Source organism: Orcinus orca, chromosome 10 (genome assembly GCF_937001465.1).
Source record: "Orcinus orca chromosome 10, mOrcOrc1.1, whole genome shotgun sequence".
Classification (NCBI taxonomy): Eukaryota; Metazoa; Chordata; class Mammalia; order Artiodactyla; family Delphinidae; genus Orcinus; species Orcinus orca.
Window position 1 is genome coordinate 36,834,616 of NC_064568.1, and position 26,314 is coordinate 36,860,929.

Below are 26,314 nucleotides of genomic sequence, written 5' to 3' on the forward strand. Positions count from 1 at the left end.
CTGGGGAAGGGGGTTTATGGAAAAGATCATAGATCCTGTTGAAAGGAAGTCAGGCACGGGGGTCTTGGCTGGCCAGTCTAACACTCTTAGTGATCTCCTCACCAACTGCAGATATGAGCCAAGTACCGAGCTCAGGGAACTCACACACAATCCCATACGTGGGACCCCAGGCCTCGCACTCATCTCTGGTCTGCTCCATGTGCCCCAAGCCTTCCCTGGACGCTCATTAAGACTGGTCTCACCTTGTGGTGAATTTTGAGGCCTTTGCCTATTGTTCTGGGTTGATATCTGGTCCCCACCTCCTCTGTGGCATTGCAATTTCAAGGAAGCTCAGTTCCCTCCTTCAGCTGCCAGAAGAACCCCCTTCCTGGGGATCAGGGAGTGGTCTCCTCTTGCCCTGGAGGCTAACTCCTTGGACCCTGGTGGAGCGGCCTGACAAAGCTGGGGCATCTTCCACATAGACAAATAGTCACACAGAACCCAGGGACCCCTCACACACATGCTGTCTCAGAGTGCCTGGCCTGGGGCCCCCAGTGGTTTACGTGGAGAAAGGCAGACTTCCAGCCCCTAGAGCTTGCCAGGCTGCCAAGCTGGGGAAGCCCGGCCAGAGAGCCAGGGGCTGCCACACAGACCACAAAGCTGGGATCCAGCCATCCTTCCAGAATCCCCACAAGAGCCCTGACAAATGCTTGTCTTTGGGTTCCTCACAGAGAACCCCCAGGACCTTGCTGTCCCATGAGACCAATCCTGTCCCAGGCTCAGACATCTGCCACTGCCGGAACAGCAGCTGCTCTCCACCTCCCTCATCCAAAGCTCTGAGATCATTCACCTCCACCCCTCGCCCCAGCCTCTGGGGAAGCAGGTGAGCCTGCCAAGCCCTCCCTCCCCTCCTCTTGGCTACTGCCGCCCTCACCACTCCTGAAATAGAAAGCCGACGGGCTGCTGTCACTGCATCTGAAGCAACTCCACAGCAGACCCAGCCTCAGATCCAGAGAGAAGCCAGTGGGGTGGAGAAAAAAGACACGCGCACATGTACGTAACATGTACATACACGCACGCACACATGGTTAAAGGCAGCCAGCTATCAGGGTTGGGACAGTCAGAAGCGCTCAGAGTCTCATTAGCAGCCTCTTTTCTCTGGTCTCAGGGCAGTGGGGAAGAGGGCAGGTGTAAGAGCGAGCCTTACATTCTCTTCTCTCTGTCACCTAGGCCAAGAGAGGCACAGGGCCACCCCCTGTCCACTGCAGGCTGAGACCAACAAAGAGAACCGGCCCCTTCCTCGTCTTTCACCTGGGTTTGTTCCTCACCCCCAAAACCAGCAGAGCACCTGGGCCGTGCCTCCACTGAGGGCAGCCCGGCATCTGTCTCACTCTCCCAGCTGGTCAGGCCCACACAGCCCGCCTCGCAGACATCCCTGAGAAGCCCCTTGCATTGCCCCGCACCTGTCAGGCTTCCTCATCACAGGCAGGAGAGAGGATGGTATGCCCCCTGCTGCAGCCCCAACCCCAAGAAAATCAAGCCCAGAGCACAGCTGACAGGCTCCCACGGGAGGAGGAGGTAGGAGGAAGGGCTTTCATCAAAGAGGTGACGTCAAAACCAGGCAACTTGTGAAGCTGTCAGGGGCCAGGAAATTTGGACAAAGGTGTCTAAAAATAAACCCCTGAAGCCAAGAAAAGGCTGTGGTGGCTGAGTTGCTCGCCACCACACCACACGTCCTGTTCTGAGGTCTGGAACCCAGAAAGTCTCTTCCCAGGGGTGCTCCTCCAGACTGGCCCTTGAAGCTGAGGATGACACAGACAAGACCAGAGACACCACACACCAGCCCTTCCTTGGGTGAAATGCTGAGCAGGCCTTAGGCACTGATGTCTCTCTTCCTGCCCTCAACACCAGTCAGCTCCCCCACCTCCTGCCTCACCCTGCCCCTCAGCCTCCGGCCCGACCCCACGCCCAGCACCCTTCTGGCTGCCAACCTCCAGCTCACAAAGGAAATCCTCCTCCATCCTCCCCATGCCCCTTCCCTACCACAGCAGCCCTCCTGTTTCTTCTTCCTGTCTCTGCCCACGAAGGCCACAGCTGGTGACCCAGGGCCCCATTTATTCATTCCCAAGCCCTGATACCAGACACTTAACCAGGTCGTGTCTGAACTCCCATTTCCATCACCAAGGCCCTGTCCCTTTTCCCAAGCTGCTCTGGAGAACAAGCCACCAGGTTCTTCCAAAACCGTCAAGTTCACATTCTTGCTAACTTTTTTCTCCTGTTCCCTGATCCCAGCCACACTGGCCATGCCCTCTGTACACTTTGCTGCCTCAGCCACCCTCCAGGGCAAATACTGTCAATAGGCTCACGTCACCAAACATATTCACCAGCCCAATCCTCTCTGAACTCCAGACTACACACATCACTGTGGACTCCACACCCCATCTAAGAGGTCCCTCAGGCAGATTCCCTGACACAGCCCACAGAGCTGGCCCCCCAAACCAGTTCCTCCCTCCGCCCTGCATACCTCAGTAGAAAGCACCACTACACGCTCACCCACCTGCCCTGCCCAGAGGGGACTGCAACTTGTGACTCCTCCCACTCCTTCCCCTGCCCATCATCCAACACATCCACAAATCCATCAGTTCTACCTCCAAAACAAATTGTCAGTCTCCACCCTTGTCTGCATCTCTACAGCTACTGCCCCAGCCCAAGATGCCGCCATGCACGGCAGGATTCATAACAGCTTCAAAGCACCTCCACCCGGCCCCCATGAGCCATGGTCCAGCCCTACCCTTCCCAACGACAGCAGAGCCCATCTTGCAAAGGCGCAGCTCGGATCCTGGCTGGAACTCTGCAGTGACTTCCCACTGCCTTTAGATCAAACCCACGCTCCTCACCCTAGCTCTGCCTAGAACATTCTTACCGCCCCACCAAGGGCTCTTCTAGGATTTTGCCTGAGAAGTTACCTCCTCCGAGAGGCTGTCCCTGACCACTCTGTGCACTTGGTTCCCCGCCTTTTCTCACCCTGTACTTTCCTAGCATGTATCCCGTTTTTGTTTGACGTTATTACCTATCTCCACACCTCACTGTAAATGCCTATTTCATGCACCAGTATGTCACACCACATCCAGCATAGCACCTAGCACAGACACTCAATAAATACAAGTTGAACAGATGAATAAACGATCACTTCCAAGCCCAAATTGGGATCATTTCCCTAGCACCCAGGTTTACAAAATGTTTTAGAGGAGGAGTAATTTACAACAGGGAAAGTTTGTCTCAGGGCCCTTGCTCTGCAGGGCCCAGCAGGATAGGGACAGGGTGGGTCTGGAGTGGGGGCTGAGCACTAAGGATGTCTTTGTTCCAAGTCAGAGCTTAAATGACAAGACTGGGTTTCTGAACAAACTACCCATACTCCTGGGAGATGCTTGGGGCCCAAGAGGTCTCGGGTGTACGGAAGAAATGCCAGCAGCCTCTGCCCATCTTCCTAGCTCCACAGGCACCTGCTCCACGAGGTGCTGCCCTCCCCAAACAGCCTCTTCCTCCCAGGCTAGGCAGGCCTCCCCAGCACCCACTCAAAGGACTGGCTGCCCCCTGACACACACACCAGACTTGTGTCTCACCTTGATGTAGGCGTCCAGGGCAGGATGGACACGGCGGGTAGCCAGCCAGATGGACAGGGGTGTGGTGTAGGGGAAGGTGGCCATCACCACATGGCTAGGTGCCGGGAAAGAGAACACCTTGAAGCCAAATTTCTGATAGAGTCGGATGAGCTCACGGGAGGGTGACTCCTCACCTTCACTCAGAATGCTGCCCACCGCACAGCGGCACTTCTCAGAGGGCACCTGGGGAAGCAGAGCAGGGTGTCAGGTTTGGGCAAAGGAAGGAGGCCCACAGACCTCCTGCTTCCTGGCTTCTGTGCCAGCTTGGGCCTGGCAGAACCACTAGCTCCAACAAGCCACGCAGCCCCAGACACCATAATGGAGATGACAATTTCCTGCTGAAACCCGGCCTGTGGCATCCCGCTGCAGGACTCTCCATCCCTCCATTGCACAGGGCAGGCTCCTGCCAGCTGTGGAGGGGCCACAGAAGGGCTGGTCAGGAAGCAGAACTGAACTCTGGGTTGCTGATCAAACTGTGTGAGATCCTCTTCCCCAGGCTCTTAGGCAGGGCCAGCCATCATCACCAGAGCCTCAATATCTCCTCTCCAACCCACACCCTATCCTAAACCCTGCCCCACTTCCCAAGCCCCTTCTTAGCTGAGACTGCTGGTTCCCCCTAAGTCTCCCTGGACCCCTAGTACCTACACTTCACTTCACTCTGCTCCCCTCCCTCCCCTGGCTCCCACAAACCCCACCCAGGTAAGGGCTCCTACGTGAGTCTCCAACACTTCCTAGGCCTAACTCCAGGCCTGAAAGGGCCAGCACTTGCTTTTCCTTCTGGTATCAGGGGTCCCAGTTTGTCTCACCTCCTGACACCTGAATCTGTACCAGCCCCCAGGGGTATCTCTTCCTAAATCCAAAAGACTTACCACAGACCTTTTGCTCTCTATCCCAGGTTTTCCTCAATCTGAAGGCCCTACTCAGGGGCCACTGACCCCTAAATTTAAACTCCTTCTACCTCCACTTGCTCTTCTCCTCAGCCTCCTTTCCCAGTACCGTGAAGTCATTCTTACCTGTCTCTGCCCTCCCATTGGCCCCTTCCAAGTCCTGTCAACAATCCCCCAGGGGTGTCTCAGGCCTGCTCTGCCTTCCTACCCTGGCCAATGCAGAGTCTCACTTTGCCTGAAACTTGGGCACTGACTCCCACCTCTGCGTAGTCCCTGGGGGTCACCTCCCACTCTCTGCAGCCCTGGTCCCCTTGAATCCTATGTCATTAAGCATAACTCAGGGCTCTCGTGGCAGGCAATACGGTGCAGTGGTCAGGACCACAACTCTGAAGAGAGGCAGGCCTGGGTGTGAATCTTGAGTCCTGTGCTCTGGATGAGTCCCTTGGTTTCCTGAAGCCCCAGTTCCTCGATACCAACTTACAGAATTGTGAGATACTTCACAGGAGGACTGAGCATGGTTCAGCAAGTGCTCCATACTTGTTGTCAGTTATTAGTAGCTATGACACTGGCCAAACACGTAACCATTGGCCCAGGATGCCCATCTACCCAAAACTCTGAACATGTAGCTCCTCCCTGCCCATCCTTCAGGTCCAAACACCCTCTTGGAGAGCCTCTCAGGGTGGCTCAATGGCAACCCCCACAGACTCCAATACTGTGCTGTAAACTCTTACCCAGATCAAGTCAACCTTGCAGCTCAGTCAGTTCTCTCAACCTCACGCTCCTCCCACCCCACCCAGAGGCGCTGGAGAGCACTGCAGTACCACCTCTTGTCTCTAGATGGTGCCACTGCCCCATTCACACCCAAGACTTGAGGATGGCCAGAAAGGCAGGTGGCTCTGGCAGGCCGCCTGCTGACAGACCAAAGGACAGTGTCTGCGGCAAAGCCCATCTTCATGTTCCTAACTAACCCTAGCGACCTATGCTATACAAAAGAAACATCCAATACAGGTTAAACAGAGAAATGGATGGAAGGTCAATTGGTAATCTCCTCTCCAACACCTGGCCTGCCTGGGTTTGGGTCCCAGGGTCTTGATCACCTCAGCAGCCCTCACGGACCTTCCAGCTCCACATCCTTCTCAGTCCCCCAAAGGCACCAGAACACCTGTGATCATCCTGCTTAGAACCTCTCAATGGATCCCAATTCACCTATATGATGAAACTTCCGAGGCCAGCATGCAAGGCTGTCTCAGGGTGGCCCACACAACACACTGCCTGGATTTGTCCACACACTGACCTAGCACTCCTTTTCTGCATCCCTAGGCCTGAGTAGGGGCCAAGACCCAGGTGGGCAGGTGCCCATTAATCATGTGAGTGGCAGAGGGAGAGACAAATCCGGGCTCTGGCCAGCCAGCCTTACCAGCCTCCTCTCCCACCACACCCCCACACAGAACTATTTGCAGCTCCCCAAACATGCCACATCCTCCCATGCTTCCTCCCTTTGCGTAGGCTACTTCCTCTGCCTGAAATGTCCTCGTAACCCTACTGCAGAGTTCTTTCTGCCTGGGAAACTCAACCATCCTTCAAGACTCAGCTCAACCTTCCTCCTGAAAGCCTCTGTTGCTCCTCACTAAGCAGCTCCTCATCTCTGATCCCAAAATGCCCACCAGAGGGAGCAGGTCTTCTGCTGCACTGTAACTGGTGGCCTCTCCTCCCCACCACTCCGGGTCCAGGATCCTGTGCACAGAAGTTCTTCAGCGATAGTACAGGCATGCATGCATAAACCTGCTCGCACAGGCTCTGCATCATGAGCAAACCTCCTCTCCCTCTCCCTTGAAAAAGGAGGAACTCTTGTCATGGGGGAGGGAAGCAGCTAATAAGGAGACAGGGCTCCTGAGATCTTGGGCACAGGGACTCCCTTCCTGCCTGAGCAACTTTTCAATTCCAGAAGTGAGAACACTTCCTGCCCCTTCCCCTGTCCAAGTGGCTAAGGGGCAGACTCGGAGGTTACCCAGCAAGCCCACCACCTGCTAAGCAGCCCCATACCAAGCGGGAGCTGGGAGACATCTGAACCAGGCACCAGCAAGGAGGAGATGGGGCAGGGCCTAAGACAGGCTGGGGAGTGGCAAGGCTGGTCTCAGAGCAGGGGAAGGCTTTCCTGGGCTCCCAGGAGAGCCCAGGCCTACCTCCAGGGGAATGGCCCACTGAGATGGTCAAGGGCCCAGAAAGCAGGAGTGTCTTGATGGCTAGAAACCCCACCCACCTTGGTTCAATACAATGTCTTTATTTGGGCCTGATCTTCGAAGGGCAGGCTGGGCCTTCCAGTTGTGTCTTCTCCCTTTCTTCCCTGTATCAGTCATTTCTCTGGGTACCTATGACTAGAACAAGAGCTGGACCAGAACTAGCACCAGCAAGGAACCATACCAGGGAGACAGGGCAGTGGCCAGACCCACCACCAATTTCAGTAAGGCAGGCCCATCCAGAATCTGCCCTCAGAGCAAAAGTGCTAGGAAAGAGATACCAGAGTTATCTCCTTCAGGCTGTGAGGCCTCTTGAGTCCTAGCATTCTAAGAAGAGCACAGTCTGCTTGGAACCTACAGCTTCCGGGTACAAGCTGGCCCTACTGCCCCTTCTGGAGAGGCCTTGCAGTACCTTGCTGACCCTGCTGTGTGAGGCCATAGCGAAGAGAGGGTCTCTGCCTGGCCAAGACCTCACTGAATCTGGAAACTGGACAAGATCAATAAATTCCAGGATCCAGGAAGAAAAAAATGGTGTCAGCTAGCCCAGACCAAACCCAGCCTTTGGGTTCACTAGAAATGGGCCACCCCAGGTCCATAACCTGCATAATCTGACTGGGACAGCTGCACTGTCTGCCAATCCCAGACCCAGAGGGATACCTTGACTCCTCCCTGGCCAGACTACCCAGCCCACCTTTCCACAGGGGCCCACAGTTAACCTGCTGTGAGCAGAAACCTAGATTCCATCTAGCAGAAAATCATCACAGGGTACCTGGGGTAGGCGATGGCCTGGGCCTCCAGGAAGCATCAGCTCAGCTCACATTCCCATTGCCCTTGTTGAGGGCTCAATCCTGGGAAATCTTACTCCCTCACCCCACCCCTTCCCAGGCTCCATGTGACCTCAGTGCCTCCAGGGAGAGCAGGGGGCACCATCCCCACATATACTGAAGGGGAAGTACGGCACAGGCCTACGTCAGAAAACTCTTACTGGCCTCAGCCCCTGCAGACGTGGTGACCGTAAACCGATTCTCAGTGGACTAGGGGGAAAAAGAAACTTCAGTGTGGTCTAGTTCACTAAAGGCAGTACCCAACCGCCACCAGTCCCCTCCCCAAACTCCTCCATGCCTGGAGGCAGCACTCCCTCCTAGACCTTCCCCAGGTGAGCTGAACAGGCTGCCATGCCCCACCGGCCTCAGCCAAGCTCCCCACAAGGGCAGGCAAGCAGGCAGGTTACTTAAGCCCCAAACACAGCAGCGGAGGCGGTGGCAGCAGAGGGTGGGGCAGGAGGAGGAGGGCCAGGCTGGCAGACAGGACAGGCCCATGGGCACAGGAACAGCAGCCCAGCCATTAGGGCCTGTTAACAGGCCAGAACTGGTTAGGATCAAATAAGGTGCTCAGGGTCCTCTCCACCTCCTTCCCAACACCCAAGGCTCCCAGAGGAACTAGGCCCAGGAGGGGAGGCAAAAGTCACTGTCCAAGCAGGAGAGAGAGGGCAGAACTATACAAAGGCAGGACAGAACTGGATCTGTGTGTGTGTGTCTGTGCGTGTGCTGAGGGGGCGGGTGGAGAGGTGGGGACAGATCCTTGATTGACTCTGGAATCACCCCCTTCCCTTGGCACTTAGAAGAGGAAATGACGAGACTTCCCTGGTGGTCCAGTGGTTAAGACCCAGCACTCCCAATGCAGGGGGCCAGGGTTCAATCCCTGGTCAGGGAACTAGATCCCGAATGCTGAGACTGGGAGCCTGTGTGCCACAACTAAGACCCGGTGTAGCCAAACAAACAAACAAATGTAAAAAAAAAAAAAATCATTGACTTAAAAAAAAAAAAAAGAGGAAATGGCCACACTCCATGAATGTGGCATCCTGGAGAGGAGAGGGACACCTATGAGCCACTGCCAGAGTCTGTCAACTTCTTGCCACATGCTCCTTCCTTCCTTCCCCCCACCTCCACCAAGGCCCTCAGGGATGAAGAACGGAATCCCTCTTCCTGCACCACAAGAACCACTCGCCCAGATCTTACAGGCTTATCCCATGAGAACTCCAAAATATAGGGCTGGCTGGCTAACTGACATACAGACATACATATGTATCTCCAGGATATATGCTCAAGCAGCATCTCATATGAAATGGTCCATTGCAATCGCCACAATCTTGCCTTGTTGGTACCCTTCTCTGTGTCACTTCCTGAGCCCAGAGCCAGACCAGGGGAGGCTCACCAGGCCTTTCTCAGGAACCAGCCTCCTTCTGTCCAGCTAAGGCCTGGAAGGGGTGTGGCTGGGGAGCTGTCAGTCTATATCTCACGGGGGTGGGCGGCACCCAGAGCACATGGCCACCTCTCACCTGGTCACTCACTGCCCCACTCACAGAACCTGAAATAGCCTCACTTCCTCCCACACTCAGAGAAGCAGGTTCTGGCTCCTGTTGTGTTGTGCTGTGCTGGGGAGGGTGGAATGGGGATGGGACACTCCACAGCTCAGCCTACATCCTGTCCCTTCCTTCTGTGAACCATATTATGCAGGGCCCCATGCTGGACACTGCTGTAGGAGGCAGCTGGGGAGCAGAAAGCTTGGCTTCTTGGCCTTCCCCAGGACTGGATGAGGCCTGTCCTTCAGGCTTCCCTGACACCCCCCACCCCCACTGAGGCGGCCTGAGGGCTGGGCCCCTTGGTCCCCACTGTGCAGCAGTGCCCAGGACAGAGTGGCACAGACAGGGTGCTCAAATATTTGCTAAATGAAAATAAAAAAGCATGAGTAAACTCAGATAGTACCACAACTCCTGCTAACTGCTCCTTAGTCTCCTCCTCTATAATATCAGCAGTGTGGACCCAGAGGCTTCAGTTCCTTATGGACCAGATAGTCTGTGATAGCCATGAGCACCTGAAGCCTGGGGGTCCAGGGTTCCCTGAACCTTTTAGGATCTCTGCCAGGCAGGTGAGCCATCGCAGGTGCCAGGGTGTGACCCAGCTCTGAATAGGGACACAAGTTTCTTCCAGAGTGACCAAGGACTGGGATGGACAGGATCAGAGGGGCCACTTTTAGACATATATATTCATTCTCTGTGCCAACCAGATGGTCACAGCCAGGCCTAGGGTCTAAGCCTGGGTTATGAGTGCCCAGCCTAACAACCCCTCATCACACCTAAGTAGCATGAGTGTTTTTTCCACCCATTTTTTGTTGTTGTTACAACAACTTCTTGAGGGCAAGGTACTGGGGTGAATGGCTCACCTATGTCACTTAATTTAACCCTTGCCAGCCTACCTATAAGCAGTATTTTTAACATTACTCTGCAGATGAGGAAATGGAGGCTCAGAGAGGGTATGTGGTATGCCCAATACCACACAGCAGGACAGTGGTGAGACAGAATTAAAACCCAGGACTGCTAACCTTGAGTCTGTCCTCTCAGGCCATGGGCCCCCAGACTGGTATCAAAGTCGGGCTGTGCCCAGCCAACCCTGGAAACCCAAGTCCCACCACCTCAGACAGTCCACCACACCTCCAGGAGAGCTGTACAGTGGGCTGCTTGGAGGTGGCTGGGTCAGGAGGCCATAGGGAGAGTGTCCCATGCCAGGATTCTTCTATCTCACTTTTCCCTGAACCAGCCTCCAGCAATAACCCAAATGTACCGTGCTGCCTTGGCCCTTTCCCATTCTGGAATTAGCACCTCCAACTCAAGAGGCGATGTACTGCTTCTGGAACAGGACATGCCGGTGAGGAAAGAGGCAGCTGCAAGGACCCTCATCCCTCCCACTGAGGTCTTGCAGAGGGTTCCAACTGGGTCAGATGTGGAAGGAGGGGCAGGGTCCAGGGGAGGGTAGAGGAGGGAAAGGGACTTACACAAGAGACCTCTGCAAGGGTGGGGGCCCGGCATCTGGTCTAGGAGCTTCCCATAGCCCAATGCCTGCCCCATCCCACTTGGGCCCCAGTGTTCTTGACTGTCACTTAGTGCCATCTCCGAGCCATGTGACCTCAAAACCTCAATGTCTACTCATCCCTCAACCAGGCCATATCACCTCTCACCCAGACCCAGCCCAATCTCCTCGATGGCCCCCTGCCTCGTCTCCTTCCCTCCTCCACCTGCCATCCACTTAGTTTCCTAAATCAAAGGTGGCAAATTGTGCTGTACCTTTCCTCCCAACCTACTGTACCTCCCACCACCTGGCCCAGCAAACCCTTCTACATCTTTCTCCGCCCACCACGTGTTCACTTGCCACACTTCCTCTGTCAGCCGACATCTGCAGGCCTGCACTTTGCAGTTCCCTTAGCCAGGAGGCCCTTTCCAGTAGAGCAAAATTCTACTCATGACAGAAGACCTCCTCTCTGAGCCTCCCTGGCAGACTTGAGGCAAACCCACAGCTCGCTCAAAGTTCTGTGAGCACTGAACACAGTGTCTTGCTGGAGATGCATCTGTATACGGCTGACTTGCCAACCACACAAAGCTTCCTGAGGGCAGGGCCACGTCTGTTCATCTCCAGAGTGCAGGTGTCAAGCAGAACCTGGCACAGAGAGGGAGTCAGCACACCCTTGTTTCGACTGAGTACCCCATTGAGGCCTGTTCAGCACATGGTATGGAGGCTACAGGCCTTGCCCACTTGAGCTCTCCAGGCAAGAAAACCAGAGCTGGGGATTCTCAATGCCTGGTGTGCCAAGGCTCAGAGCTGGAGGCTGAAGAACCCTTGGCAGAGCTGCCAGCCCAATGCAGCTGTGGGCAGCACCACCTCATGGCATGGCAGGAGGCCATATTGGTGAGTCCTGATTCACCACAGGCTGTAAATACAGCCATATGCCTACAGGGTGTCACTGATGTCAGGTTAGTCTCTGACCCCAGCATCTTGGACATTCTGGACAGCTCACCTGGCTCCACCTGCCCCCAAAGCACTCTCCCAACCAGGCAGCTTGATGTCCAAAGAAATGCCTTATCCCTGGGCCAGGGGCCACCATAATGGCTGGAAGATTCCACCTTCTTTCAGCACAAGAGCTGAAAGAGGGAAGTCAAAGAAACATGATATGACCTCAAAGAGAGGGCAGCATCTGAAATGGTCTGGTCTTAGAATGCTGGCTTCAAATGGGGCTGAGGGAGGGAGAGAAGAGGAGGCAACAGACCAACGCCCCCTCAGAGGCTAGGGACTCACAGTGGTGTGGCCCCCTGCACTCAGAAGTCCATGGGCAGAGACAAGCCAGGAAAATTAGATCGTGACAAGTAGAAAGCCAGCATATCGTGACAAGTAGAAAGCCAGCATATCGTGACAAGTAGAAAGCCAGCATATATAGAAATCTGGAGCAGAAGTCCAGATTAAATCTGGAAGGAGCTTCAAGCTCAGAGAGGAGGTGGTGTGCATAGCCAGCTCAACGATTTTCCCACCCCTCCCCAGAAACCAGAACACCCCTTGCCCAAGTAGCCCTGCCCCATGTCTGTCCATGGGGTAGAACCCCAGCCAGGGCCCAGGAGGCTCCTTACCATGCGGGGGTTGTCATAGTAGACGGCAATGGAGCGGAGCTTGGGGGAGACACTGCAGCTCTCTGTGAAAAGCCGCCCAGTCTCACCATAGGGCCCCACGTGGAACTTGTAGGCCATGGTGACGTTGCGGACGGGGGGTGAGCCAGCACTCACTGCCACCCCGGCCAGCAGCCCTGAGTACCCAGCAAAGGCCAGCAGCGTCAGCAGCAGCAGCAGAGTGAGGCCCCCAATCAGGCCCAGGAGTAGCAGGTCCGACATGGCTCTGTGCCCCCCACGCCGTACCCCAAGGCAGCTGCAAAGGAGACAGAAGGAAGAGGTGGCTGGTAGCCTGTCTGACCAATGTGCCCACCTTCCCGCCAGCCAGTTCTGGCCCAGCCTCAGCCCTGCCTTGGGTGCTCTGATGTGGGAGAGGCAGGAGCCAGAGGTGTTTACACACATAGTGACCTAGAAGGGAGTTACAAAGGATGACTGAAGCTACAAGCCTCTTTATTTCTTAATCACAACTGTTGAGGCTCTCAGAGCAGCTCTGTCAGCTGGCAGCCTTGGTCACACCTGGGGTAGCTGAGTCATAGAGGGGCGCAGGAGTGAGTCAGCCAGGGACATACTCCTGGCCCTGACCAGCCACCCCTGCTGGGCCAGACGTCAGCCAGCCTGCCTTTTCCCCACATTGCCTCTTCCTTATTTCTTACCACAACTGAGCCACACTGCCTGCCCAGACTCCCCAAGCCTCATGGGCCACTGCCAGAGGGAGGACAGGCAAGCACAGGGCCCAAACACGTATTTAAAAACAGGGAAACCATAAGGAACAAAACGTCAGGGGGAAAAATGTGCCACAGGAAGGGACTCTTGTAGGAAGCTCTCCTCTGCTAAGCACATCTGGCCCGTGAAATACTGCTTTCCAACAAGCTCACCCACCCAGAACCAAAGGAGAGACGAGGTTAAAATAGCCTGAGCAGGCAGAACAAAGTCTAGCACTATGCTTCCCAGACTTGAGCAGAGCTACCGGTGCTAACAAGCTTCATCTCACTTTCCCAGTCCATAGATTAGAAACAGCAAGGAAGAGGAGGAGGAAAAGACTGCTAGAAGTGGAGACACAACAGGTAGCTGTGAAAGTTACCCACGGCTGGAGCATTTCATCCTATGGTGGAGGGGTGCTAGCCTGGCGGGGAGCCACACCTGGGGTCCACTTGCTGCCCTGTCCCTCCCCCTTCCTTCCCTTCTCCCCAACATCTCCAGATATTTGGAATTCAGTTTTTGTGGTTCTGATCTCCCCACCTGACCTCCTGTACTAGGTAGTTTACAGGAAGCCATCCTGGGGTAGGTATGCTGGGGCAGGGCAGGGGTGTCTTTTTTCCTTTTTGTGTATGTCATTTATCTGACAATTCTCCCTCTTCCTCAATGGCCTTTCCCTGTTTCCCGTATTTGCTATTTGCATGGTACAAGCAATAAAGATACTTGTTTCAGGGGAGAAAAAAATAAAAAGCAGAGAAGCTATCAAAGAGCAGGCCTAGCGACACAACACATAGGTTGGTGTATGAGCCATTCAAGACAGACTGCCCGGAACTCCATGAAACTTGGGGCCAGAAAACTAACCCTCTTACACAGAGGGCTTGACCTGCGTCACCCAGGGGGGGAAAAAAATCGCACCACAGAGAAGACTACTTAAAGAGGAATGGAAGCATCTGACCCATTGGAAGAACATTCTCACCCCAAGTACTTAAAATTTTAAAAGCTTTAGGAGCTGAAAATCAACATGTTGACCCTATGGAAAACAGCTGTATGGAATAATTTGTTCCCTGTGGGTTCTGGGTATCAAAATTTTTTGCTGAAAAACTGTCTTTGGAGTCAATGTGCACACCGTGTTTGTCTCATAAAAAACGCAAAGTAAACTTCTAAACCTTTGGCATCATGACCTTGAGGTGTCTCACACTGGTCTTCTCATTGACCCCTGTTCCTGGCCCCCAGCTAGTTTCACTCCTGTTTTCTTTGATGATAATGATGATGAATCTTCCACTTAGTACTTACTATATGCTAGGCACTGTCTAAACGTTGAAACACAGATACTTCATTAATCCTCAAAACCAAGTGTATATGGATCAGAAAACAAGTGGTTAGAGATTAAGAGCCTTGCCCAAGGTCACAAAGGTACTAAATAGAGCCACCTGGACAAAATGCAGGCAATGGGAATCCAGGTAGTCTGATTCTAGGCCCCCACTTCCACTTTCTCTCTCCTCCCTGGGAACAAGACTTCCAGAAAAGCCCAAGCATTTAATCCACGTTGGACATCTCTGAACCCAAGGCTCTCAGCTGGAAGCTCTCAGCATCTAAGTCTCCCACTCATCTTGGGAGTGATCAGCCCTCACTGTGACCTACCCCCATCCTCTCAGCTGCACACTCCCTGTCTCCTGAAAGGAGCTTAGTTCCCACATTTCTCTCTCACCTCCTAAACTGCCCAAAAGAGGGGTGAAAGGTACCTGGGGGCCGCAGAGCTTTGGTCAGCCCAGGAAGGAGGCAGGGCAATGGAAATTTCCCCTTTTCTCAAGATAAAGGGAAGGAGAAGGGCTGGGGAAGCTCACCTCTAAAGCCAGGCTCAATTTTAGCAACTCATGGCATCCAGCACGGCAGGGACCAAACGCTCCAAGTGCTCCAGGGCTGGGGGCAGAAAGAAAATAACCACTGAGCCGGGCACCCTGCCCTGACTGATCTCTTTTCAGGGAAAGTCCACAGGGGCCTCTACAAGAACTCTCTCCCCGCCACAAGGTTGCACCCTCCACCATGTCCTCAGACCCCTTAGGGAAATCAGAAGCCAAATTCCGCCTCAAAAATGTCAGCTCTTCACTAGACCCCTGCTCACATATCCCTGTTCTTGGAGAGCCCTCTTCCTGGAGGGCTCCAGCCACCGCACCTGGCCGTGACACAACCCCTGCCGCTGACCCCGGGCAGGTTGTGACCCCTCTCGGGCCTCGGTTTCTCCTCAGGTTAGAGGCCCAGGCGGAGCGTCTGGGCGGGCTGCCCCGCGCTGGCTTCCCGAGGCTGCTCACGTGCGCCGCGGCGGCTGGCCTCGCCCTTAAAGCGCCCGCTGCAGGCAAAACTTTGGCACTCGGGGGGCGCGGGAAGACGTGGAGTCTGAGGGGCCTGCGCGGGAAGGACGGGACGCTACCTCCACTCTCGGCTTCCAGCCCCTGCTCGCCCTCTCCTCGCCTATTTACCCAGCCCTTTTCTTTTCAGCCACGACCTCACGGGGTCCCAGGCACCTCTGCAACTTAAAGGAAGTTAAAAGTTTGCAGCCAACGCTTCGAGGCGCGGCCTCAGGAGACGGGGGCGGAGTTAAAGTACGGTTCTAGCCTCAGTCTTCGTGCTCCCCACCCCCTCGCCCTCCCTGGCTCCCTTGCCTCCGGGCGTGCCCTGCACCCGTGACCGAGGCAGAGGGTGATCCGGGATAGTAGGCTGGTCCAAGGTCGCGTTCGGGCCCTTGGACCGGCCGGGGCGAGCTGTGGCCGAGACGAGATGCAAAGAGCGGCTGGGCCGCGGGGGGTCACGGTGGGGACGCGGGAGGCCCTGAGGTTGCGCCCGGGCGGACGGAGGTCCCAGGAGCTCGGCGTGCGTGGAGCCGCCCCAGCGTGAACACCTCCCCGGCCCGGCCCTCACCTCAGCTGCCGCCCGCCGCGGACGCCGATCAGCGCACGCGGCTCGGGGCTCAGCGGCGGAGCCTGCGCGCGCCCGCCGCACACGCTCGCTCCGCCCCCTCTCGCGGCAGGACGTGGCCGTGGCCGTGGGCGCGTGCGCGCGGGACCCGATGGGCAGAGGCCTGCCCCGCCCCGTATCCAGGGCAACAAACGTGAGCCTGTTAGGGGCCGAGCCCGCCCCGTACCTTCGTGCCTCCCACAAACTACTGGGTTGCAGATGGTGATTTAGGAACAACCTCTTAACTTCTGGGTTGTCGAGAGCACCCCAGGCATGAGGGGAAGTAGAGAGGCAGTGTGGGGTCCCGGAAGGCGGCACCGGAGAGGATCGTTTGAAGAGGCTTGGGAAGTGCAGCACGGCAGTAAAAGCCTGGCATTTGTACCACCCTAGTTACTGCTACTTTCTCTCACTGAGGCTTCGCGACAGACCTGGGAACCGGGCAAGGCATGGGCACTTGCTCCCGTTTTACAGCTGAGGCTCAGGGAAGAAGCGGGATCCAATCTCCGGACAGCGCAAATATCAGCTTCCTACCTCCAACACTCCACCCTTACCTCCCCCTTCCCCCCCCCCCAAACGGAGCACAGGGGTGATCATTCATCCATCCAACATTTATTGAGTACCGCTCCCTGCTAGTACAGTTCTAGGGGCTGCGGATACCAAGTGAACAAAACCAAGGCCCCGCCCTCCTGGAGCTCACCGGGGAAACGCCCCCCTTCCAGGCTCCTCCCTCAGTGCCCTAGACGCAGCTGGGGGAGGCAGGTCTGCCCTTCTAGCTTAAGTATTCTAGATAACCCCCCAAGTCAACTGTAAGTTCGTTGAAGACAGGTTCAATCTTCAGCTCGTATTTCTGAGGATCTAGAAACAGCAAAGCACTCTTCTCGGGCCCCAAAGAGAAAACCTCGCCCTCTTGAGAGGCCCAGTCTTGCAGTGGAGGGGCTGGGGGAGGTGACAACTATGCTCGTTAAGATTGGCTACAAGACAGGCGGGGCCAAGTGCTACTTTGGTGCTCCTCACAGAGGATTGATGTTTGGGAGGTGAATCATCTTTTTGTGGATCCCATTACTGTACTAGCAAAGGGCAGACTGGACACACACAGGCACTTATAGCTGGTTTCCTTTCCTTCTGCTTCACATTTGTTCTGCCCACAGGCAGGGAAGATTGAACCTCACCCACAGGGCTCTGGGCCAACTAGCGGAATGGGTAGCTGACTCCTCAGAGGCACTCAGGGCTGGGCTAGCAGGGTCGTGGCAGTTGTTTTGCTGATGAACATCAGGCACGTGATCAAACCCTTTGGGTGCCCCAGGCAAGAGGACTATACACTTGGAAGCATTTCCTGTGAGACGAGGAAGGGCCAGTACCCTCAGAGACAGACAGCCTCTGTATGGTCAGTTCTGCTTCTCAGAAGCTATGAGCTTCTCCCACGAAACTGTTGTCTGGAGCTGCCCTTTCATAACTTGTCCTGTCTGCTCACTTCCTTTAGCTTGGTTGGGGAACTCCAGAGCCCCACGTCAGAGTTCAGGGTGTGCCTTAGGAGCTTCAGCACCTCTGTGGTGAAAGTAGAGTTGGCCTGTGACTGGGGCTGCAGGCCATCAGCTTCCCAGGCTTCATTGCAGGCTGTTCCCAACAAAGCAAGCCCTGATCTCCACCGGATCCCTGCAAGGCCTCCACTAGCCACCAGGAGGCAGTAGCCCAGGCACTTTCCACTACCCCTTGCAGCAAGTCTGAGCAGAGCTGATCACCTAGCCGTCTGCCTCACCCATGCCCCACTCCCAGTCCTATCTCCCAATAGCACATATTCTCCTCTCATGAGCCCAGACTTGGCCTTTGTCTCCTCCTGCCTTCCTCTGTCCAAAGAATTCCTACAGAAGCACTTTAACTCTCCCTTAGTAAATTCCAGAGAATGTTTCCCCAAACTTGGGAAACTAAAGCATAGACCATCCCCTCCTTCCCTACCTCTTCATGCTCCAAAGCCCTTGTTAGTTCTCTGAGGCAGTGGTTAGATCCTCTAATTCAGATGACAAATGGAGAACACACATGCAATGTAAGATGCTCTGCAAACCCTGCCACCAGCCATCTCCCCCCCTCTGAAGGCACTGATGCTGTGCCCAATCCCTGGCCACTCACAGCCTAGTTAGGGCTGCCCCTGCAGGACTTGCCATGACTGAGGGACCAGCTAGCCTCAAGCCACCCTGAGTCAGCTTCGCTGTTTCCTCTAGAGCCAGGAAATGCGGTCCTCTTCAGGTGAGCAAAGGCAGAAAATGCCTAATGAACCCCACTGCATAAAAAGAGCCTGCCAGCAGTCTGCCCTCTGTTCCCACCCCCCACCTTCACAGGTGCCATCTCAGCATCCAATATGCTCTAAGTTATATCCCTTTCACCACCACCCAGCCAAACAGCTGTTCAGACAATTCCCTGATCAAACAACACTGCCTTCTTCAGTTTAAATTTTATTTTACAAAAAGAGAAATAAACTGATAGGCAGTTATACTGACTTACAATTGTTCTGTTTGCTTTTTTAAAAAAGTGACATGAAACACAAGTAAAAATAAATACGTCATAGAAACAGCCAGTTGCCCAGTCTCTGGGGCAGGAGCACCTGCCCTGCTGAGAGAGGAGGGAAGCCCATGATCACACCAGCAGCTGGAACACCCAGCTACAGATGTTCCTCAAAGCCAGGCGCAGGTCCCAGGCCTCAGGGGGTGTCCTGAAGAAAGAAGATGGAAAACCAAAGCCAGGTGCCAGGTCCCTGGGGCCACCTCATCTCTCCCCCACCCCACTCCTCCTGGCAGCAGTGTGGCCTTAGTGGTTATCCATTGTGACCCCCTCAACCCACCTGGACCCCCTTCCCCGACCCCTCTGGAGAGGGTACAGGAAAAAAACAGTCTTGGGTGGGCTGAGGGGATTCTTCTGGTGAGTCCCCAGCCCACCCTGAGTAACACAACCAGATAACAATTTACACCCACGTGCACAAGGGCATGCTTGTGCACACATACACTCTGTCTCTCTCTCTCTCTCACACACACACACACACACACACACACACACACACACACACACACACAAACCTGGGCTGAGCTCTCTTCCAGGGGAGGGCCCTGGGTCAGGTCACAGTATGAGGTCCCCTCTTTTCTGATTATTATCCCAGTAGTGGTAACAGAGAGTACCCAAATCACTCCCAGCCCCCAGCCTTACAGACTCTGCAGCCTGTCTAGCTACCTCTCTCCAATGCACTAGATTACTATATCAAATAGACCTCTGAGAGAGGAAAGGAGCAGACTAAGGTCCCTGAAGAGCAAAGAAGTTGGACACTGCCTGCTCAGGAAGTTCATCGTAAGACTCGGGTATTCATAAAAGGCCTAGGGCCAAGCCAGTGGCACAGAACAGACATTAAGGGGTCACAGTGGAATACACAGGACAGCAGAGAAGAGTCAGTAGGAGGGAAATAGAGTCTGAAGGTGACTGATGGAGAGCATAACCTTCTCAGGCAGACCTTGAGGTGTGGATTTCTTGGGAACAGTCAGCAGAGGGCCAGAAAGTCTCTTGGGGAACTAATGGGGGAAGGAGCTCTTCTCTCAGGAGTTTTGATGGGGGAAGAGTCACTGAGTTGGGTGCATAGGAGGCCATGGCTCAGAAAGGAGAGACTGGTCTTCTGTGGAATCACAGGGAACTGGGAAGCACAAGGGGGTCATGGCCAGGAACACTAGGAACAAGGAATGTAAAGCCCCAGAAGACCTCAACTGGGATGAGGACTCAGTTCCAGAGCAATGCCAGGCATGAACAGACAAGCAGAGAGCCTTGCTCTGCTGAGTGCTTTGGGAGTGACAGTCCTACCCAGACGGCTAAAGTTTGGTTGAGTGTTTCAACCTATCAGCAAAATATTACCCCAACGATTTGCTTCATGTCCTGGAGTGGGAAATTTTCATATTTAGTTGTGAATCACAAGTATATAGTGATTCCACACACTAATTCCTAGGGAATAGAGTTCCAAGGACCAGAGACATCCTTAAGTCAAAAGATGCTTAAGAAGCATAACTCAAGGGGGTGAAAACTTTGCAGATATCTAATCTGAAGAAAAAATCTGGATCCAACATGGTTCACTTACTTTCTCAATTAAATGGCTAATCTGTCTCTGTTGAATTTTTATCTACAAAGGTACTGAGAAAAGGGAATAAAGCATTATTACAAATGGTAATCCTGAATTATTAAATTGTACTATATTCCCTAGGCTGAGGATTTAGGCTAAACCAGACAGATGGGGCTTGAAAGGCCCTTGAAAACATTCTATGGAAGACAGTAGCGAGGCAAGATACCTAGACCTGATCTTCTGCCCTCCCCCTTATCACCATCCTTCCCTTACTCAGGCCTGGACGGTGCGTGGACATCAACACCAAGTGTTTCTGATCAAAGGAACTGTAAAACATGGTTCTTGGGCTCTGAGACATTTCCTGCTACCCTCACACATATGCTTATGTTTGGTGTGCATGCACGCTTGCCTACCAGCACACAGAAAGAGACGACAGAAAAGTCAAAGTATTTTCAGGTTCAATAAAAAAGAACAACGAAACAAACCATGGAACCAGTAGCACTCTTAATTTCCCATGATCCCAGCCCTACCCCCTTACACAATATAAGCTGCACATATCAAAGAAAATCTTGTCTAGCCAGGTCAGCCTCCCAAAACTATGGCCTCTCCTGAGTTGAAGCAAGACCCAGCCCATGGAACCACTGGGTAGAGAGCAGGCACATGCTGCCACTCAGAACACCCATTACTTCCCGGTACCTTCAAAAGCCCATCCCTCCAGTGACTGGTTTTGGTTCCTTGCTGGGATAGTTTCTGGATTCTCAGAGCTTGCTGCTGTGATTTCCTAGAGGTGAACATAGAAATATCCCTCCTTCCACACACACACACACACACACACACACACACACACACACAATTTCTGGGATCCCAGTGCTCCGGAGCCTTAGAGGCATCAGTTGTAACCCAGGTTGTGAGTGTGCTCTGCAAATCAGAGATCCAGGCTAGCTTACTCCCATTAACCAGCCTCAACCTGAGAGCCCACTCTAACTGAGTCCCTTCATCATTCATTCTTGGGATGCATCTGAAAGAGAAAGCACTGGTTGGAACTGCTGTTTTTAAATTATTAAAATAATTTGCATAGCTAAATTGTAGGTCTAAGGCTTCTATAAGTAGGAGAGTTAAATGTCTGACAGGGTGCTTATGAAAATACAGAAAGCAAGCTCCCTAAGTTCCACTTTTGGTGTAACTGAACAGTGCACACACACACACACACACACACACACACACACCCATCCATCAGCCATCTCCTTGTCTCTTCTCTGGCGATAATATGCCAGAGTGTGCTAAGACTCCCCAACAATGGAAACAGGCTGGTCAGAAGAGTTGCAGAAGCAAGCAGATACTACTAGGGGTGAGCTGGCTAAGTTGCCTCCAGGGCTTGGCAGAGGCAGGTGCAGCAGCTGCCCAGTGAGGAGGGACCCATGGGTAGGTGGTAAAGCTCTAAAGCCAGACAGGGTTTGTTCATCATAAAGAACTGCCCAGCAAGGTCTTAGCAGCAGGGGGGAAAAAGGCAATATGAAGACAACCAGTGTTTATGCTTAACGCCTAGATGCCCCCTCGCCCCTGGCGGAGACCCAGAATGACTGATGTATTCTTTTAAGACGATTTAAGTCTCCTACAGAGGAAGGGCTCCTCCATGTTCCTTCAAAGAGGATGGAGGTAGCAGACACCAGGCCCACAATGATCATCCGATAGGTTAAGGAAGCCAAGACATTTCCCAATAGGAAATCAACAGTCTGTTCCCTCAACCCAGCAGCCACCTATACACAGCTTCACTAGTCAGCATAGAGAGCCTGTCCCTAAGGTCATCCCAGGAGGACACAGCTCCAAATTTGGGGTCACTTACTTCCCAATTGCAAACTCCATGATCCTAAATTTCAAGCACTGTGGAATGAGTCTCACCATCACTAACTATCCGTCACAGGATTCCCTGATCTTCCTGAGGGGCCATTTCCTGAAAACATAGTTGTTTAGTGTAAACCTTGGTCAAGCCTAACTTTCTTTCCTTGGTCAATTCACCATCTACCCAGGATTTATTCACCAGCAGCTATGGGGTCTGAGATATCTTAAAATTTCCCTTCCCATCTCCTACCCTCCTTACCCTAACCTCCCCTCCCACCCCCCCAAAAAAGAACCAAGACACATGAAAAGTCCAAATAATAAATAATTGCCCTTAAGAAATAAATTAACATGGAGCTCTCTAATGGAGAAGGAAAAGGAAAGGCCACCAGAACAGGCAGCTGGGGGCTCAGTTCCAACCTTGTGAAGAATGTTTTTTCTGGCCACAACTCCATGACCTCCCACTCACACACTGCAATGCTTCTCCCTCCCAGTCTCTGCACACAGACAATCTCACACCCCAGAAAGGGAGATCTGCTCAGAGACAGCCACTGGGGAAAGAGACACAGATTGGTAATGCCCATTTTCTCTAATAATTTCCCCCCAATTTTAAAACAAGTCTGGCTCTGATAACCAGGGACGTGGGTTAGCTGGGCCTTGTCTTCACCCAAGTAGAAGGAAACTTGTGGTTTCCATGGCTCTTCTCCTGGGCTCACCCTGATGTTCATACTAATAGTTGCCATGAACCACCACACTCTGATTTCCATTTTACAAAAGATAAATTCATTTCTTAGTTTCCCCTTTAGTCCCTCCCTCCCTCCCTTCCCACCCGCCTTCACCCCTGCTCTGTTACATACATGTTAAGTACAAACATAAACACACACACAGGCACACACACACATACCTGGTCTGCTTCTTTCCCACCCCCTAAAAGGATTCCACTTCACGTGGAATCTCAGTCTGCCTACCCTTCTTCTCTTACCCTCCCTCCCTCCCCTTCCCTCTCCAGGCCAAGCTAAATCACCCAGTAAGGCAGCTCTCTCGGGAGAGAATGTTCCCAAAGACAGAAATGGGATGTGAGCATCTACCCTCAGATGGGCAAGCAAGCAAGCAGACAGCATAAGCAAGGCAGGCAGGAAGAGAGGCAGACTGCCCTGCCTCTCCATTCCTGTTTTAGGTCCCTGATTTCCCACTATTGCTGCTCTGTTGGATTATTTTTGCCTCTTTTGTTAAACAGCAACAGAGCCCTGCCACCTATGGTCAACCACCCTTCTTTGTCCTCTTCCTTTTCCCTCCTGCCAAGTGCCCTATTCTCAGAAAGCCCAGATTGCTGCCTTCCATCTTGGTGGGCAACCTGCTGGGGCCCCGAGTGAGCTGCAGAGGGGCTCCCCAGCTATTTCCCAGTGACCTCTATTACATCATCGTCCTTATCCTCATCATCATTGGAGCTGAACCCCACCTCAGCAACCTCATGAGAGTCAAATGGAGGCACCTGGGACCGGAGAAGGCCGCCAGCTGGGTAGCCTGCATGTGGGGATATGTAGCCTGGGTAGACAGACATGCCCCGTGAAAGGTTGCTGGGCAAGACAGGGGAAGGAAAAGGCGCAAACATCCTCGGCTCGGACAGGAGTGGCTGTGAGAATGGGAGTGAGTAGCTGGGTAGTATCCCTGGTACAGAGGGGTTGAGCATGAAGGAGGGGTTGCTGGCAGTGACTGAGGTAGCCGTGGAAGAGGAACTGACGGGGCCTGCTGGCACCAGAGGGTCAGTAGTCACTGGAAACACCAGGCGGGCATCTGCCAGCAAATTGGACAGCTGGTAGTAGGAGGGGGTACTGCCCATAAACAGGGAATTCTCCCCAGCCTGGGAGGTGAAGGGTGGGGTGAGGTTATGGTTTAAGGAGACGGGTGGCATGGCAAACCCGCCAGAAACTGGATACCCGTGTTCATACGGCTGCACGGGGGCTGGCAGATGGCCCTTCCTGGACCGCCGGCGGGCTGACTCCTGGGCAGCAGGTGGTGTGGCCAACTTTCGCTTGTGGCCCCTTAAGTCCAACACTGGGTGCCTGTCACCACAGGGCTGGCCGGTCACCAAGAGGGAACTATTGAGGCAATGACCCCCATGTCTAGGTTCAGTCCCAAGAGCTGTCCCAGGAACAGCACTGCTGTCCACAAGTTGAGCTGGGGGGCCAGGCAGGGCAGCATTGGAGCTTGGGGAGCTCTGACGGGATTCCCGGGCAGCAGCCACATCTGCATACTGCTGGAGCTCACTGATGATCTCCGGGCTGTCTGGAGAGACAGGCCTGGCCAGCCCCTCAGGGTCGGGGGCTTTGGGTGATGAGGCACTGTGTCTGCCGTTGCTTGTAGACTCGAGAGAAGGCCCCTGGGAACCTGGGGACGAAATGTAGGTAACTGAGAACCAGAATGGTCAGGGAGAGAAGGCGGGTGTAAGACAAGATTCCATTAAAAAAAAAAATCCTGTCCTGTGGTCCCCCAAATTCAAATAGTTCGATGTGCAAACAACATCACCCAGTCAATTTTTCCCAATCACAAAGAAAGAAGTCCTTTGATCTAGGAAACAAGTCTATCCATGCAAAGACATGTAACTTCTCTGTACCCCAGTTCCCTGTAAAACTCCACCAAGGTGGATCCTATGAAATAAAGGATATGAAATGCTGAAAGATATTCTTTTAGTCACACTCCTTCTGGGGGCAAAGATGGTCAGTGACCAGGATGGGAGAAAAGAGGAAAATGAAGTTCAAAAAGCAGTCCATCCTGGTTAAAAACAAAACAAAATCCATGGCCATGAAAGTGAATAGTGCAACTGGGAAATCTGAAAATGGCCTGACTAGTAGGGAATATTATGGGATTGTTAACTTTTTTTAGTGCGATAATGGTTTTGTGACTAGGAGGAGTATGTCCTTAATCTTAGCAAATGTGTGCTGAAATATTTAGGGATGAAATGACATGATGTCTTCAACTTACAAATAGTTCAAATAATAGGAAGGAGGAGAGAGAAGAAAGTTTATGAGAATGATAACAGTCATTGGATCTAGCTGTAGGATACATGGGTGCTCACAGTGCTGTTCTTTCAACTTGTCTGCATGTCTCTCAATTTCCATGATAAAAGCTGGGAACAAGAGCAATCTAGCTCTCATACCCTCATACCTCATGGTGGGAGGATAAGTGAGAACCACTCCCACAGAGGGGACTTTTGCAAGAGTTCCTAACATTGTTAATGTGCCACACATATACTCTTTGATCTGGCAATCCCACTTCTAGGAATTTTTCCTATAGATACACCCATATGACTGTGAACCAGTACTGTAATGGTGGAGCACAACAATCTAAATGTCCAGGGACAGGGAACTCGGTAATGCACTGTATTACACCCATCTAACTGCATCTTGTGCAAACCTTCACTGAGGAACATTTAAAGAAAGGATAAGGAACAAGCACTGAGATACACTAGTGAATGAAGAAAAGATCAAACAGTATATTACAGTAAATTAGCATTTGTTTAAAAATGCAAAGAAAAGTTATATACATATATACATTTTTTTAATATACACAGATACGTGCGCACATACATATCCCTGTACCATGTATATGTATAGAATATCTTTTAAAACAAAACAAAACAAAACAAAACAACAACAGGAGGGACTTCCCTGGTGGCGCAGTGGTTGGGAATCCGCCTGCCAATGCAGGGAACACGGGTTCGAGCCCTGCTCTGGGAGGATTCCACATGCCACAGAGCAGCTAGGCCTGTGTGCCACAACTGCTGAGCCTGTGCTCTGGAGCCCGAGGGCCACAACTGCTGAGCCTGCATGCCACAACTCCTGGGGCCTGCGCACCGAGCCCGTGCTCTGCAACGGGAGAGGCCACTGCAATGAGGGGCCCATGCACCGTGGCAAGGAGTGGCTCCCGTTTGCTGCAACTAGAGAAAGCCCGCGAGCAGAAACAAAGACCCAACGCAGCCAAAAATAAATAAAAATAAATAAATCTATAAAACAAACAAACAAACCAAACAAAACAGGAGTAGCACCTCCAGGAAGGAGCAATGGATGACTGGAAGTATGAGGGAAGAAAAACTTACTTTTCACTTTACCCCTTCTTGTACCCTTTGAATTGTGAACCATGCACACATTATCCATTCAAAAAATAAATTAATTACAAACCAACCCCCCCCCCCCCAAAAATGCCATGTAGGTCAACGGAAAGTAGAAGCCACTATACCTGAGGCAGCCATCTGACCATCTTCAGGGGCCTTTGGTTTGCCAGTCGCCCGGACAGCAAAGATTCGCCCATCACTGGTACGGATGTATGTCCCTAAGAAGAAACATGAGGAAGACTGTTAGGAGCAGACATGCAATACAGCCAACCCTGGGAAACTCCAGGCCTGGGCACTGTGGGCTCAGAAACAGCTATAAAACTGGTGTCACATCCTCTCTCAATATCCCTGAAATGAGGAGTGGGATGACTGAGCTGTGGAC

The 26,314-nt window shown here is 53.1% G+C and overlaps 2 protein-coding genes across 6 annotated transcripts in view; both read right to left on the minus strand.

Annotated features, from left to right (window-relative positions):
- Positions 1–16,022, minus strand: part of TEX264 (testis expressed 264, ER-phagy receptor) — a 29,398-nt gene extending 13,376 nt beyond the window's left edge. The window contains exons 1-4 of one of the 4 annotated variants that reach the window (XM_033424501.2): positions 15,866–16,022; positions 14,794–14,869; positions 12,218–12,509; positions 3,603–3,824 (exon numbers count right to left, since the gene is read on the minus strand). In XM_033424501.2, the coding sequence (XP_033280392.2) occupies positions 3,603–3,824; positions 12,218–12,475 (480 nt within the window). In that variant the 5' untranslated portion in view covers positions 12,476–12,509; positions 14,794–14,869; positions 15,866–16,022. Of the gene's footprint in view, positions 1–3,602; positions 3,825–12,217; positions 12,510–14,793; positions 14,870–15,122; positions 15,303–15,426; positions 15,448–15,865 lie in introns of those variants that run through there. The other 3 variants (XM_049693571.1, XM_033424503.2, XM_012532357.3) reach the window with 3 other exon arrangements.
- A 2,310-nt stretch (positions 16,023–18,332) lies between these two features.
- Positions 18,333–26,314, minus strand: part of RAD54L2 (RAD54 like 2) — a 90,899-nt gene continuing 82,917 nt past the window's right edge. For both annotated transcript variants that reach the window (XM_033424498.2, XM_033424493.2), the window contains 2 exons: positions 26,058–26,150; positions 18,333–24,209 (listed from right to left, as the gene is read on the minus strand). In XM_033424498.2, coding sequence (XP_033280389.1) covers positions 23,215–24,209; positions 26,058–26,150 — 1,088 coding nt within the window. In that variant the 3' untranslated portion in view covers positions 18,333–23,214. The remainder of the gene's footprint in view (positions 24,210–26,057; positions 26,151–26,314) is intronic.